Source organism: Fopius arisanus, unplaced genomic scaffold (genome assembly GCF_000806365.1).
Source record: "Fopius arisanus strain USDA-PBARC FA_bdor unplaced genomic scaffold, ASM80636v1 scaffold00027, whole genome shotgun sequence".
NCBI lineage: Eukaryota > Metazoa > Arthropoda > Insecta > Hymenoptera > Braconidae > Fopius > Fopius arisanus.
Genome location: NW_011887766.1, coordinates 473,835 through 488,905, shown reverse-complemented (window position 1 = coordinate 488,905; position 15,071 = coordinate 473,835). Strand labels below are relative to the sequence as shown.

Below are 15,071 nucleotides of genomic sequence, written 5' to 3'. Positions count from 1 at the left end.
TGCCCCCATAGCAATGGCGCCCTCGATACTTGTCCGGGGGACGAATGAGCATAAAGCTCTCCCCGGCAATCATCGATATGTACGAGAGATAAGTGAGAAACGGAAGGATGCAAAGTGAAAAAGCATCGAGAGCTATACAGAGGGAATTTATTCAAAAAAATTCTAATGGCAAAATAATAACGTCCACGGTGTAAAACACCTCGCAGCGGCTTTCATATTATTATACTGGAATCAAATAACCGTCGGGGTGTTAACTACACCCTCTCTTCACCTCGTGCAAAGCACAACACTATTCTGCCATCTCACTTTTATTTTATTCCTCACCTTCGTTCGTTTACCGCAGGTGAAGCATCACTATCTATTTACGATTCCCAACGTTTTCAAGAAGCGTACGTACAATGTACCCGAGACACGCTGGTGCAAACGTCCAAGGTAACCACTCATTATTCGTGGGAACGATTTTCATGGATAATCAACCGCGAGGTTTCTTCTATCGATCCTCCTCTCTCTAACTCGCCGGCTAATACAATGGGTCGGAAAGGTGTTACTCAGACTATTTTTTATTTCGTTAAGGAGTTGCTAACGGCGAGGTTTCCCTTCAAAGTGCTTTAAATATTCGGTAGTAACTCGAACAATTGCTAGTACATTCGACCTTGAATTTATTGGTTCTCTTCAATTTTCTTTTTTCTTCAATTGGAGCATCGCGTGCGTGTGTATTTTCAATGCGGGGTTGGGTGCTCTCACGATGATTGACTTTGTCCACTGCCGAGTAGCTGAATACAGAAATTATCTAAATCACTGGAAAATTAATTAAAAAAATCATTATTAACACCTCCCCGTTCCTTCTCTTCTCGTTCATTTCAATGCAAATTAGCGCCATTCCAATAAAGCCTAGTTCTCATGATTTATAGTTATTTCAAATATTCATAACGATGATTATCAATTTTTTCCTTTGAAAAATTATCAATCTGCTTGCTCACCCGAAACACTCACTTTAGCGTCAACGACGAGAGTAAAATTCATAAATCATCCAAAATTAATTAACCATTCATAATTTGATTCCTGAAATCTCGTCAGACAGGGACAGAAAATCTAAACGCAAATGATAAAAATTATCCCTCGGGAAAATCCCGGATTACTCAGGCCTCTGGCAAAACTAGTGTGGCCGAGGGTCGAGGTTCGAAAAATTTCCATGAGCCCGGTATATCGAGGGGTCGTTATCCGATAGGGCGGAAGCCGGTTGATATTGGCCTTCCACTGGGCAAAGAATAAAAGGCGTGGTTATGCGCCAGAGGTGCCACCTCCTCACCCCGTCGGCGCACGATAAATCCCGCCTCCATTTATTCAGAGCCCAGGATTGGAAATGGAGTGGTGGGGGGACCAGAGTCTCGATGCCTCGATCGTCCGTCGCCTCAGATCGCAAGGGGACGCGAGTGTGCGCGCGTCTCGTTATCCTGTGTCCGTATTATCGTTTAATAATCCTCGTGTGTCCAAAAATCCTAACGTTTAATTAATCCATTAAAATCGTCCATCAGTATCGTTATTGTTCACCGTGAACACTGAGTATTATTTTCTGTGCATTTGTTATTGCCATCCCCTTCCCCCTGAATTCCTTCCCCCCTGTCCATCTCCCCCGCCCCACCCCCAACCGTCCCAATACCCCTCGCGATAACAGTGAGAGACTCGAGTGCCGACACCAAGGAGACATGTACCCTGTGGATTTTGGAATTTAAACGTGTGCTGGGTACATGCGTCTTTACACCTTCATTGTTCTGTGAGTGAATTTGGGATTAACTCGAGTGATTTGTGCTAATCCCCCTGCGAATCCTGATGTTCATCTAGTTATTAACATCTCCCCCTCCCCGCCAAATCTGTTTGTTACTCTTTATTTTTTCGCTTTTTACGGTTAACGATTGAGACATCTAGATTTTTCCCGCGTTGTGATTCCGAATTAGTGTGGCGGTGGCAAACTGTTGTCAATTTTGACGGTAATTAACCGCTCCGGGGCGGAATTAATCATTCAAAATTCGGGTTAAGAACAGAGAACCGTTGCCATCCTACGCGATGGAGATAAGCGACGAATATCAGGACATGGGGAATCCTGGTGGTGGGGTCGCTATGGCGAATATGCCGCTTGGACATCATCGACACACACCTGATAGTCCTCTGGTGAGTTATTTATTATTATTAATCGTTATTTATCGCTATTATTCGCTATTATTCGCTATTATTCGCTATTATTCGCTATTATTCGCTAGTAGTGACAATTCCGAGTGAAAGAATATCGAGGTTATTTTGGTGGCGCTATTTCCAGTATTGTTTGTTCCGCTATTGTATATTTGGTGGTATCGAGCGGCATTTGTTTTCATCCGTGAATCAAGGTTTTGGGTCAGAAGTGATTTGATTACGCCGGATTTCAATACCAGGCAATTCCTTTGAGTGTTTACAGTTATTTCAAAGGTGTTTACAGTGTCAATATGTTCGATAAGTCCGGGGTGCCGGGTTGTGTCGAGTATTTTTGTCACTCATTTCTCATTCTCTCTGTTATGTCCACCGCTGTTTTCCTGTAGACAACATTTTGCTTGATTCGATTCACGAATTTTTCATTGGCTTGTAGTGACTCCTGGCGACTCGTTTAAAGTATTTTAGCATTGATATTACGTAATTTGGTAAGTGGAGGGGGCTTGACTGCAATACCTCCTATCGGTATGCGTTTATATCCAGAATATTTTTTAGTTGCTCTTGGATTCTGTGAATTTTTATCGCTGCAATTTCTCAATAAAAAAGAAATAAAACTTAAATCTGTTGTATGCAGGGTAATTCTATTCCGTATTGAGTCATTTCTCAGTAAAAAGTTTATTGCAGTATATTTATCATGAATTCTTGCGCAACTATGGGGAATAGATATGCTTATTTTGGAGTATATTTTTTCTCATTCTCGCTCTGAATCCCGGATTAGGCTTCGAGAGTCATTAAGAAAATCGAAATAATTGATTTAATGTGTTTGGATCGATCGTGGCTACGGTACATGCGCCTGTGCATCTATCGCTTGCACAGGTATTTCTCCAACTCAGCTATCGACGAATAGGATTGGCCAACTGATGGTGACTTGTTTTTCGTTGGCATCCGTAAAGGCGGGGATTCCCCCAGTTCGTCCAATCTGCTTGACTCAATTGGTGAAAATATATTTGCAAAGAGTGCAGTAGCAATTGATGGATTAAAAAATAGCCCCTCAGGTGGGAGAACAACTCTACCTGCTAATGTATGAGTTCTTGATGTATCAATTCGTAGATTACATATCCGATCAATGATGTGTCAAGACGTCGTCTCGTTGTCTCGTTACACCTCACTCGATGGCTCTGATGTTGTCTCTCATCTACGATAACACTGTGTATACCCCTGTGTCTCTACTCGATCACGAGACTCTCGTTTTAGCACTCACGCACGCGTGTTTAACGTCTTGACAAACCTTTTTCTGGGTAGGAGGGGGTCAGTTACACGTCATGACAACACTATTTACTTCGGATGTCGAGCAAGCGCCTTTTCTCCATTTTATCATTGTCATAATGTAATTTTATATTTCTGGCTTAAAGAGGGAGACGAAATTCGGGGAAAATTCCTCGGAAAATTACGAGATAATTCACGAAATCGGGGCGAATTCTTGTTTTTTTAATTTTTTGGTATTACAATTTTATATTTGAACTTTAGTGAGGAATATTATTTATCATTATTTTCATTGAGCCGAGAAATAGGTCTGAATCTATGGGAATAAATTCATTGAAGATGTCATATTTTACGCATTTATGATGCTAATCAAACAATTTATTCTTATTTCAATCAATTTTTGCATGAATCGTTCCACTCTTCTTGAATTGATCTTGATTTAAATTATTGATTGCATTAATTGTACATTCCACATTGCATTAACGAAGAGAGATAAGTCGAAGTTAGGATTTTCATCAATTATTGAGAAAATGAAGAAAAGGCAAAACAATCAATTTGCTTTCTACTTTATAGTTTTTTTATTGAGTTTATCCCCTGATAAAAATCCAACACCGTTCTCATAAAAATACGCACTAAATTGTGCGTGGGATTTATAATTTCAAAAAGCTCATTTCAAACAATCCCTTTCGTTTTCTTCCATCGGTATGCGCCCCAAATATTTTATAAACATGGCCTCAACCTTTTTTTCTCCACGGGGAAGGTGGGAGAGAACCTTTTTCTCAGTGGAGGAGAACGTTGAGGGGAGAAATACTATTTCGAGCGTTTTACGATAGCCCTATAAAAATTCTCATAATTAGATTTTGGAGGTAATTTCGCTCCGGTTATGGGGGGACCAAGCCTGGAAGGATGGTCTCCGTTGGGGAATATAAAAGGACCCTCCGCTCCACCTTCAAAATTGTAGACTACTTTATATTGCTCCGGCTGTTGAATTTTCGATTCTAACCTTGGAGTAGTTGGTTTATTGAGGCTGGCTCGGATAACTAAAATTATGATAAATACTCATGGCTTATAGAGAGATTATTGAATTGAACATTTCAAATTAACATTCAGTAATTCGGTAAATGCCTAGAACAGGTCCACCGCTCCAATTTTTTCGGCGTGTATCCAGATTTGAGGCTTTTTTCTTCCGGTTTCCGAATCTTAAAAAATTAGTCTCCACAAATAATTAGAACAGAAGTTAGGCGCATTTTTATACCGATCTTTGTGTTATCCAGGGCCACGGCGGGGACGTGGGGGATTAAAGATCCCGTCACTTCGAGCCCGAAATTTAATTTATTATGTCTTGGTGGGCTTGTTCTAGACATTTACCTAAAATTGAAGCCTCTCTTATCAACGCGAAGTTTTTCAGTGATTGCGAGGGCAATCGATAATTTGAAATGATTTTCATCAGTGTTTTAGAGTGGTTTGGGCACGGCGTGGATTTGATATCCTCTGGAAATTTTAATTTCGCTGAGTACGTAACACATTCAATGCATCGTTATAATTACTAAAATTATCGTAATACGGTTAGATGTGTGTAGCGCTCGTATACGGTATGACCGACGGCCATTAAATTCCTGTCTCTCGCATAATTATCTTTGGAACCGTGACGATACCGCGTACACCCTTTACTCTGTACATTCGCCCACTTTTTTTTTTTCAATTTTTTCGAGATCGATAAAGTGGAATGATGAGAATATGCGGAAAGGTGGGACAGGCATATGCGAATTCATCGGATATTTGCGTGCGCAAAATTGACGCACTGTGTAAGCCTCAACTTCACGTCACGTCAGGTGTCAATGTCCACCCAACAGTGGTATTTTACTTGCACTTTGTCAACAAATTGTTCATTTCCATTCGCTACGACTTTCCGTTCAAATGATTGGATCAGTACTACTCGTTCATCACTTAATTTGCATTTTCTGATTTGAATTCGTGGAAACGCGGGACCAATAAATTTTCAATCAATATAGGACTACATTGTTCGAAAGAAATTGCGTTTTATGAGCAGTTCGCTAATGATTTACGGGGAAGTGTCTCGAAATTGGATTTGCACAGAAGAATAATTTATTCTGTCGTCGTAGATAAATTCCTCGAAATTTCTAAATTCATCAATAATATTGATATGAAATTGTCCAAACCACATTGCCCTTAACATTTTTAACTAAAAAATTCAAACCTAATCGATAAAACCCAATGCCTTGGTTCGCGTGATTTTTCGTTACTCCATTATTTTTCCTCGTTTTTCTAATTTTCTGTAAATTTCAAAATAGATTGTATATGGAGGTAATCACGATGAATTTCAAAATACTGATTTCCAGTAAATTCATTGTTTTTTTTTTCAACCGGTTTATTTTGCTCCACCCATCCCTCTGTTGAAGCCAAATCTTTGTGATTGGTTCGGCGGAGGGGTTGTAAAAACCCAATAAAAAATCATGGAGGTTGATACTAAGTTGCGCACGACTCGATTCGCGGGGGCTTAGTGGGGGATCACGGTGTAATGTTGGCGCAATCGTAGTGGGGGAGTGGATGAGAACCAAAGAGCGGGATTGGCTCCTGCGACACTCAGTCATCCCGCCCACTTTTATTCCGCGCTCGCGGCCCAGTCTCCATGGTTATAACTCATAAAAAATACTGCATTAACGCACACTATCGTCAATACACCGAATTATCCAGAAATACAGTGATCATTAGTGATAATTCAAGTAATCAACAGTGGAAGTTCTTATCACTATTTTTACGTAAATTCTAGGAAAGTTATGCGTGCCCCAATATTCATCATTCTTCTTCATTACCCCAATTTCACTGCACTATTTAGCGCGCAATTTTATTTCATAAATTTTACGGGTCGGGGAGGGGGTAGGGTAAGAGATTTAGGGCCTGAATTTTTCTAGATACAGTGATTTTGGTGAGAGCTGAAAAGACGCATGTTTTATTTTTTCAAAGATAATCTTTGGGCTGTTGTCATGGCAATTATTGTCAATTTTTTGTTTGTCCCTGCTTAAAATGGATTTTGAAAGGCATCGGCGGGATTTTTGAATATCAGGGGTGCACTTTGACGGTTTGTTTGTTGTACTCACTTGAGAGTCAAGTGGAGAGGGAAAAACGATGGCAATGGTTAGCACCCAATTGGATAGGCACCCCCTGCTTGGAAAAAGGTACTGGGACATTAGTGAGGGTTTTATGAAGTTGGGCTACTACCTCACACGGTGGTCCAACTTCTCACTTTGTCCGTGAAGGTGTAAAAGAGGGCGCGCGTATTCCCCTGATGCTTCAGGTAAATAGTCGAAAATTTGCCTGTTTCCCTCGGAAAATGAATGGCACGAGCCAGTAGTTTGCTCGTTATTTCTCGGTTTAAGCCGATTTGTTGTAGTGCCCCTCCTCCCCCCTGATCCCTTGGTTTTTCCGGTGAATTTTCCGCTGTAGTCAGCGGCACATCGTCACTCCTATAAACATTTAACGCTAATTACAGCGGAAAAAGAATAAGACATGTCGAGGTTTTCTGGGAAATTTGTCAATTTATCAAGTGAATAAAGCCAACATTCTTGTCCATCAGGTATGTGATAATGAATGAATTTATTTACTATAGACGTACCGTCTCGGGGATTTAAAGAGTAAACAGTGAAGAGGGAGAGGTGGGAAAGGGTCTGAAGAAATTGGAAATGAAATGATTGTGGTTTTTTCGGTACCTCTGGCTTTTTCGAATGTATTTGATTTCTCAAACTGTCCACATCTCGCGCCACCTGACTGCCGTCTTCGGATATATCGCGTCCTAAGTAAACTGGACGTGATGGAGTTGATGAAGCCGAGGTGGACTGAGATATGAAAAGGACAGAACGGGTTTTTCTTCGAACTCGTGCAAACAAGGAGGAGACGACTCTTTTGTTGACTTATCAACTTTGGTCGTATGTTGTTCCTACGGTTGGCGACTTGTGCACTCTCTATTCCATTGGTCTCTCGAGGTATTGGTAATACCTGGAGAGGAAGAGCTCACATGTGAGGCACTGCTCTCAGGGTCATCGACTCTCTTACCTGTCTATATATGAGCTTCGTGGAATACCGCAAGGAGTTTAATTTAATTTCGTGTGTTTGGTCAGGTATATGTGTATGTAGGGGTGAAATCTGATGGTTCCTGTCAAACATTTTGCCAAATTCAAAATTCATTACCAATCGTCATATGTTTATGTCGAGATTCACTGGATTAAAATCCCATAGACATCTGGGGCTAGAATCTATGCGATTAAATGATTATTATCATCAAATTTCAAATTTTCGTGATGACTCAATGAAATTTTGTGGATTATTCATCTAATTTGCTCGAACTTATGGTCAATTAGAGGCTAGGTAAAAAATTCGCAGTAGCTCCGGGAATTTGGCACAAATATGTAATAATTGGTGAATCTTTCTTGTGCTATGGGAAGGGCTACTGTCGTGTTTTCTATGAAATTTCAAAAAATTCAGACAGTAAGTGAATAGCAATGAGCAATCTTCATACGATTTTGTCCATAAAATTTTGAGATTTCTATGATGCGATGCAAATTGGCAAGAAGTGTAAAAGAAATATCAGCCGAAAATGATAAGCAGTGTTCTACATTGGTTGGCTCGTCATCAGTGATCATTTCCTTCTCTTGGGTTTTCTCCTTATTGTTCTCAGAACCGCGGATTCGCAGCATATCTTTATGGATATGCACGTTTTACGATTATTTGCTGATAATACTCCTGTTGGTGATGTAAAAATATACTGTACGAGGTAAAGTATAATGTGTTTCAAGTGGAACAATAAAATAAAATATTAAATAACAGATCTAAACGTTGGCTGTACGTAGGGAGAGACAATAGGTATGAGGAGGTATGGTGTAATGACTTATTAATATTTTTATGAGAACGAAATCATTGGGTTTTACATTTTGAGATAATGCATTATGCATTGACAAGTGAAAATGGATCGAGTGTTTGCGTAATATATCCCTTTCGCTTGAATTATCCAAGTGTCCACTTGTCGCACATCCGAGAGCCAAATGAACTAGTGAAATTAATGCCAACAAACCTCGACTTATTGTAACGGCTGCAGAACCGTTCACGTATCATTATCCTCGGATAAACCGGTGAGTTACCTAGATAACGTTGTTGCAATCGGTGCTATTATATTTTTATGATCTTGAGCTCAAGGTTCTATCTGTGACTATTAATGCCTCCTCATCGCCATCCCAACCAATATCCGACAGCTTCAATAACGAATTGTTCTACGGTTCAATACACCATGACCTCAATACCGACAACACCCTTCCACGCTATTCTTTATTTATATTGAGTTCCAGTGATTTGAGAAATCGTCGAATATCGATAGGAAAAATTTTCCATAATTTATTGGTGTCGCAGGGATCGATCGTTCTTCGGATATTCATCCAAATTTATTCTGATAAATTTACTTTGATAAATTTACTTTTCGTTAATCTTCACGCATTTCAAGTTATCGATTGATAAATTTTCTCTCTGTACTACGTTGCTATCTTGACGAAATTATTTTCTTCAATTCTTGTTCGATTTTAATGAACAATTTATTTTATTACTTTCTCTAATGATGTTCGATGAAAATTTTAGATTATTTTTACAATGTTTTGGAATTGAATCAACGGAATGACGAAAGCGGGGTTCTTCTTCCGTAAATATAAACATTGTAAATCTCTTTGGTTTGTGCGTAAGCAATTGGAAGACGGATTATACCTTCGACAGGAAAATTTCCCCAAATAAAATGCCAATGGGGTTTTTCTGGCGGGTCAGGTAAACTGTCGTCAGAAAATGACTTTATAACGCAGTTTCGGGCCGTAACCTTTTTTTTTTCTTCCCATCACAATATTTTCATTGGTATATTTCTTCAGGTAGCTCCATAAACGCACTTTCTATTTTCAAAAATCAAAGTCCCGTTGTTTTTTTTTTCTTTCATTTGACAAAGACTAAGACCGTGAAAAGTCGGGGGATAATCTAATGAGAGGATTTATCGTGGAATCATATTGACGATGTCAAGAGGGAGGTAATTACGCGTAATATGCGTGTACTCCCTTAATAAATCTCTCTTGCTGTGTGTCCAGTGTCGCGTTAATTGCTCGTTAATTTTCCGAGTGAACGAGGAGTCTTCCGCGTTTGAGTTACTAGACCACTCAAGCAAGCGTTTAATCTTGTGGAAGAGAGAAAGCGGGAGTTTTAGACGTTTTATATGTCTGTGTCTCCCTGGAGGTATTGACAAAATACTGAACCAACAAGAATTAGCATTTGGGATCAATAAATTCAAGGATTCAGTTACCAGAAAGAAAAAAAAAAAGAATGGATAGAAAGTCTTGAGAATTGACGGGTCGTCTTAAGATCACGCTGGAGATATATCGATTGTCATTGTTGTGCAGAACGATCCTATCTATCGATCGATCGACCCTCTCGTTAGGGGGTCAAGGATTTTTCTTCTATTCTGCACTATTGTCTAGATTCAAATTTCCCTCGGCCATGGCGGAAATCGGGGATATTTTAAGGGTGGAGTACAAAGAATTAATCGATATATTTTTAAATCATCGATATCCTATTTTCTGGGAGAATTTTGTAATTAAGGGTATTACTTAAACTCCAGCTTTCGTAGATTTGTAAAAAAGAGTGAAATGAAAATGAAAAGTAATGAACAATTAATATCCTATTTTGAAGAAGAACTTTAGCAAATATTTACATCACTTCCCATTTCACGTGATAGTTTGTTATTTATAAAGCTAGAGCAGTGATTTTCCGAGCTTTTTTTTTCACCGTCAGGGTACATAAAATTGTTCAGGACAAGAAGTATTCCGTTATAGTATGCAAATTCATCGACTATTGAAATGTTGGATGAAAATGGTTGTGAACCGGTGTTGCCTTCACAATTTAAATGTTTTTCTTGTTGCTCTAACGTTTCAAAAGGTTCTCAAAGTACCGAGAGTGGCATGCACTGTTGGGTTGGTAATACCTTTAATACTGAGATCGGGGCAATGCGAGTATGGAAATTAGTGGGTGAGGGGCGCGTGTGCTCGTTTAATGTTCGTTGGAAAATATGTGGCTAGCGAAAGCCCGGTAGGACGGTTTAAAAACTATTTTATGTATTTTGATCGTTTGGTAGCTAAGCAATCGTTAAAGTAATTGGTAGTTCAAATGTACGTAAATGTTTTGCTACTATTTTCCAAAATGATGGCTGTTATAAGAATCGTTGGGAATCGGCTCTAAACGGTTTATATTCTCTTATAGTCGTAAGGTGAGTTGGGAAAAAAAAAAGAAAATAAAAAGCCTGGAGATTTTTCACAGTAACTGCACTTCCATTACTTTTTTTTAATTCTTGGCATTTTTCAATGCAAAGTGTACATTCTCGATGCGCCTTGATAATAATTTCATCATTCAATGAGTAATTCAATAGTCTTCATTTCCATTGTCATAATTATTATATCGATTATGTCGTAAACAAAATAAGGCAGACATTATTGAGCCAAGACTTGCGCAATTTGCCACAACTTCCTTTCATTGTGCTCCCTTTACGGTATAGTGCACATATTTTTGTGTTCTATCAGTTGCATTCTCGCCTGGACATGCATTATTGGTCGTTATTTCCTTAATTGTTGTAACTATCGTAGTGCAACTAGCAATTGCGTTGAGCAAGACGTGATTCTGTTTTAGTCTCTCTACGGTTTAGAGTCTCTTCATTGAAATATCGTGAAACTATCCGGTGATTGTCAAATTTATCATCAATTTTTCCATTTTTTTTTTTGCTTCGTAAGAGAAAAAAATATTTTGTAAAAATTATATTAGGTTCGATAACAAATGTCCAATAAATCGATAAACTTATGGAGATAAGGAGACATTTTTGAGAGTAATTTGAAGTATTTATGGAATTAGAAGGCAGTATTGTTCCTGTAATTCCGTTGGAATGTATCATATTCTTCCAATTTAGAGAGATAAATCAGATTTTCAAGGAAGTCCGGAGGGTAGACGTGACCGAGTGCAACTGAGAGACATCGTCGAGGGGTTCCAAGGGTGTTCAGCACGTGTTGGCCGTATGTTTTCGTATCCCCTACCCAAGTTTTCTCACCCCGGACCTTTCCAAACCTTCACGAAATCCCAGCAAATCTCAGCTGCCAGTGAGATTATCTACAAATAAACTCACCAGGAAGTGTACAGGAACTCATATGATTCTTTCGCGCGTGTCCAGACAAATCGCGTGCTACAAAACACTTTTCTCGTCGTGTTAGTCCTACCCCTTAATTCCACTTTAACAATTGCCGGTTTTTTTTGAGTGTACAGGAAAATATACCGGCAATGTGTGTGACAAGTAGAAAAGTTTTGATGTGCACGGAGAAGTCACAAGTTAGAAGTACCAGGAATTACCACTATTACAGAGACATCATTGTCGCCTGGTAACGCTGGAATACAATTAGCAGTAAATTAGCATACGCCATACATGGCTGATAATAAAATCCTGCATATTATAATGATTGCATCGGATTTTACAATGGCGCGCCACCGACCACAAATTATTCATTTAATGGCCAACCAACGCTCTTCTTGGGTCTTGGATATACCCCATGCGTATGGGTTATGGGGTAATGCTCTTCACGTGTCCGGAAGGAGATTATGGCTTTCATATTGGTGAGATTCCTCATTTCATGACGGATACTCGGGAATTTGAGGGATTGGCGAAATTGACTGATCAATACCTGTGGTTTTCTATATCTATACTTTGTCGTGGATTTTCACTGCTTGTGAGGTTTTCCCTGGATGGCATGTGTGGCCCCGTTGTATGCATTAGCCGGAAATTATTATAAATCAAATGGAAAAATAACTGAAAATTTAAAGTGCAGAAAAATTGTTATGGCAATTTTCAGTCAGGCTCTTCAATATTCAGTTGTTCTTTATTTTTTCTCGGTTATATCACAATTATTTAGGTTTATGGGGGTCTGACGGTGAACTGAATTTATATGGAGATCTCACGTAAAAATCTTTCGAGTAATTTACATTGATTTCAATTTGTGGAGATGATAATTTCTTTGGCGACGAATTGTGAATATTCTTCTTAAGAAGTTAGTGCCAATATGTTTTTTAAATTTCTGGAAAACACGTAGTCACACTCTAAATTTTTGGTGGTTTTTGATTTTTTTGCAAAAGCTTACTAAGAATGAAGGAAAGTTCTTCCACAGTAATGAACCTCATGAAGCATTGAATAATCACAAAATCTAGAATTGCATATTTTTCCACATTATTTTGCTAACCGTTTCTCAAAATAATTTATTAATTTATATTTGTTCGACAAAAAAGGGCGGGTTAGACGTTTTTCTGGGTTTTTCCCTTATGTTTGAGAATTGGTCCAGGACTCATACAATCACGTGATATTGGTGTGTTATATACTGGAGAATTTCTCGTATCGAAAGAGCCATGGGGTACGGGAGGGCGGAGGCTAACCAGAGAACGAATGAGTGTGCATGGCAACTTGTTGGCTCTCTGAGACGTCTGAGAGAGTTGCTCGTAAACGCGTCTCATATTTCGAGAAGCTATAGACAGGGTTCGGGTATATAAACGTCTCATCCTATATACTTACTCGCGGCCATACCCCCCCACCAATGTACATCATTGGTTAAGATTCGAGATATGAACTACAATGAAATCACTACATCATCGAAAAATATGTAAAAATATATACAATACAGAGACAATTTTCCTATATTTATCCAATTTATGGATATATAAAACATCTTATTAGAATCAATTGTTGAGCATATGACGCGTCTATAACAATAACCATTGAAGCCTCGTAGTATATTTAATGTCTTTTGTGCAGTAAAATTAAAGGGGTTAAGTTGCACCTTTTTATTTTATATATATATGTACTTGAATGTATAGATTTTCAGTTCTTTGGAATTTCTACTCTAGGGATTTCCCTCCCAGGGGTAAATGAGAAATATATCGTTAGAAGTCGGTTTAATTATTTCAGTACTACTAATTTTCTAGTGAAGGGTGATTAAGGGAAATTTTAGTGATCGATGGCGAAGCTATAACGGAATTTTTTCGGAGAGTCTCATAATTTTTGGGGAAATTTTCTTTTGGCAGGGTTGAGTTATCAAGTAGGCAGGCTTGTTTAAAAAATGAGAACAGTTAGTTGCCTGAGGGAAATAATAAAAAATTCTGGTAAAATAAAAAAATATGTTTTTTTAGTTCGGAATAGCGAAAGTTACATACGTCGTATTATTTATCAACGTTGATATTGACTGTAGTTGAAGAATATTTTCCACACCTGCGATGCACGTCGAGGACTATATAAACTATATAGCTAATGCAACCTCACGGTGCATCAGAGCCAGACGAATTTTATAGGTCTTTTCACCGAGGCCTCAACTTTAATAGCCGAAATTCCTTTTTGGCACATGCCTTCTTCGATCCTCTGTTTTAGCAAAGGGAAATGATGGAGGACAGGGAAAAAAAAAAGAAGGAAAAAATTGAAAGTCGAAGTTTATAAATTAAGTGCGACTTAATTATCCTCCAGAGACAGCTGTAATGTTTATTGTAAAACGAGACTTCTGTGGTAAAATGGAATATGTAGTCTCGTGATTGTAATCTCACCTGTCAGGTACATGGGGGAGAGTGAGTCGTTGGGGAGGTACATATGTGCGTGAATGTTAAAATGGCTCCGGAGGATTCAAGTGGTCAGCGACGCGTGCTCTCTTGAGTCTTTCTCGAGTTGAAGGAACTTGACTAAAGCGTGGAAAAGATTTACATCTGCCTTTTGGCTTTGCACGCTCATTTTCTTCAGCTCCGTGTGTTTTTGTAACGAAGTAGGGATGTTTTTTTTGGTGGGTTTCGCCCTCTCGGCGCATGACAATTAACGTAATTACTTTGCTCATGGATTATTATTGAATTTTCTGGATTGTTATGCTAAATTGAGGGACGAATCTGCAGCTGGACATTGTTCGATGATTTAGAACTAAAAATTCCTTGGGATTTGAATTTTAATTGCATTTACGATGAATACTTGGTGCAGTGGGCAAGTTCTCCCGAGTCATCCTCCATTATTGAATTAACTTTTGAATTATTGAATGGATTAACTAATTTGAAAAATTTATGAGAGAATCGGTGTACAGATAACGGTTATTGATTATTCAATCGAATAGAATAATTATGTATTGTCGTTTGAACTAAGCGGAATTAATTTTTCTCATTGCGTGACAAAATTAATGAATTATCACTGGCTAACACTACGATAATTTATTCCACGCTATTTATTCATTCTCAGCTTAATTATTTCTCTTCGCTCGGATAATTTATGTCAGCAATACACCCCATCGAATATTTATTGAAATACAGTTGCGTTGGGGTTCTTAACTTGATTAGTCGCATTATTGGTATCGGATAATATGCAGGCGAAGGGGTTCTCCAGGAAGGAAGAATATTAGTAACAGAAACCACACAAGTACAGTCTCGTTTGATATTACTCCCCCTTTGAGAAACATAAGTACTTGAATATGAGATAATCAGTCCTTTTGAAGTCTTATATGAACGATCGATGTTTCATCGTAATCGTTACGAAGTATTTTTTCTTT

General features: G+C 38.6%; 1 protein-coding gene across 3 annotated transcripts in view; it reads left to right on the top strand.

Annotated features, from left to right (window-relative positions):
- Positions 1-1,429: 1,429 nt before the first annotated feature.
- The window catches only part of LOC105265062 (AT-rich interactive domain-containing protein 3C), a 72,848-nt gene continuing 59,206 nt past the window's right edge, over positions 1,430-15,071 (top strand). For all 3 annotated transcript variants that reach the window (XM_011302343.1, XM_011302344.1, XM_011302342.1), the window contains exon 1: positions 1,430-2,169. In XM_011302343.1, the coding sequence (XP_011300645.1) occupies positions 2,065-2,169 (105 nt within the window). In that variant the 5' untranslated portion in view covers positions 1,430-2,064. The remainder of the gene's footprint in view (positions 2,170-15,071) is intronic.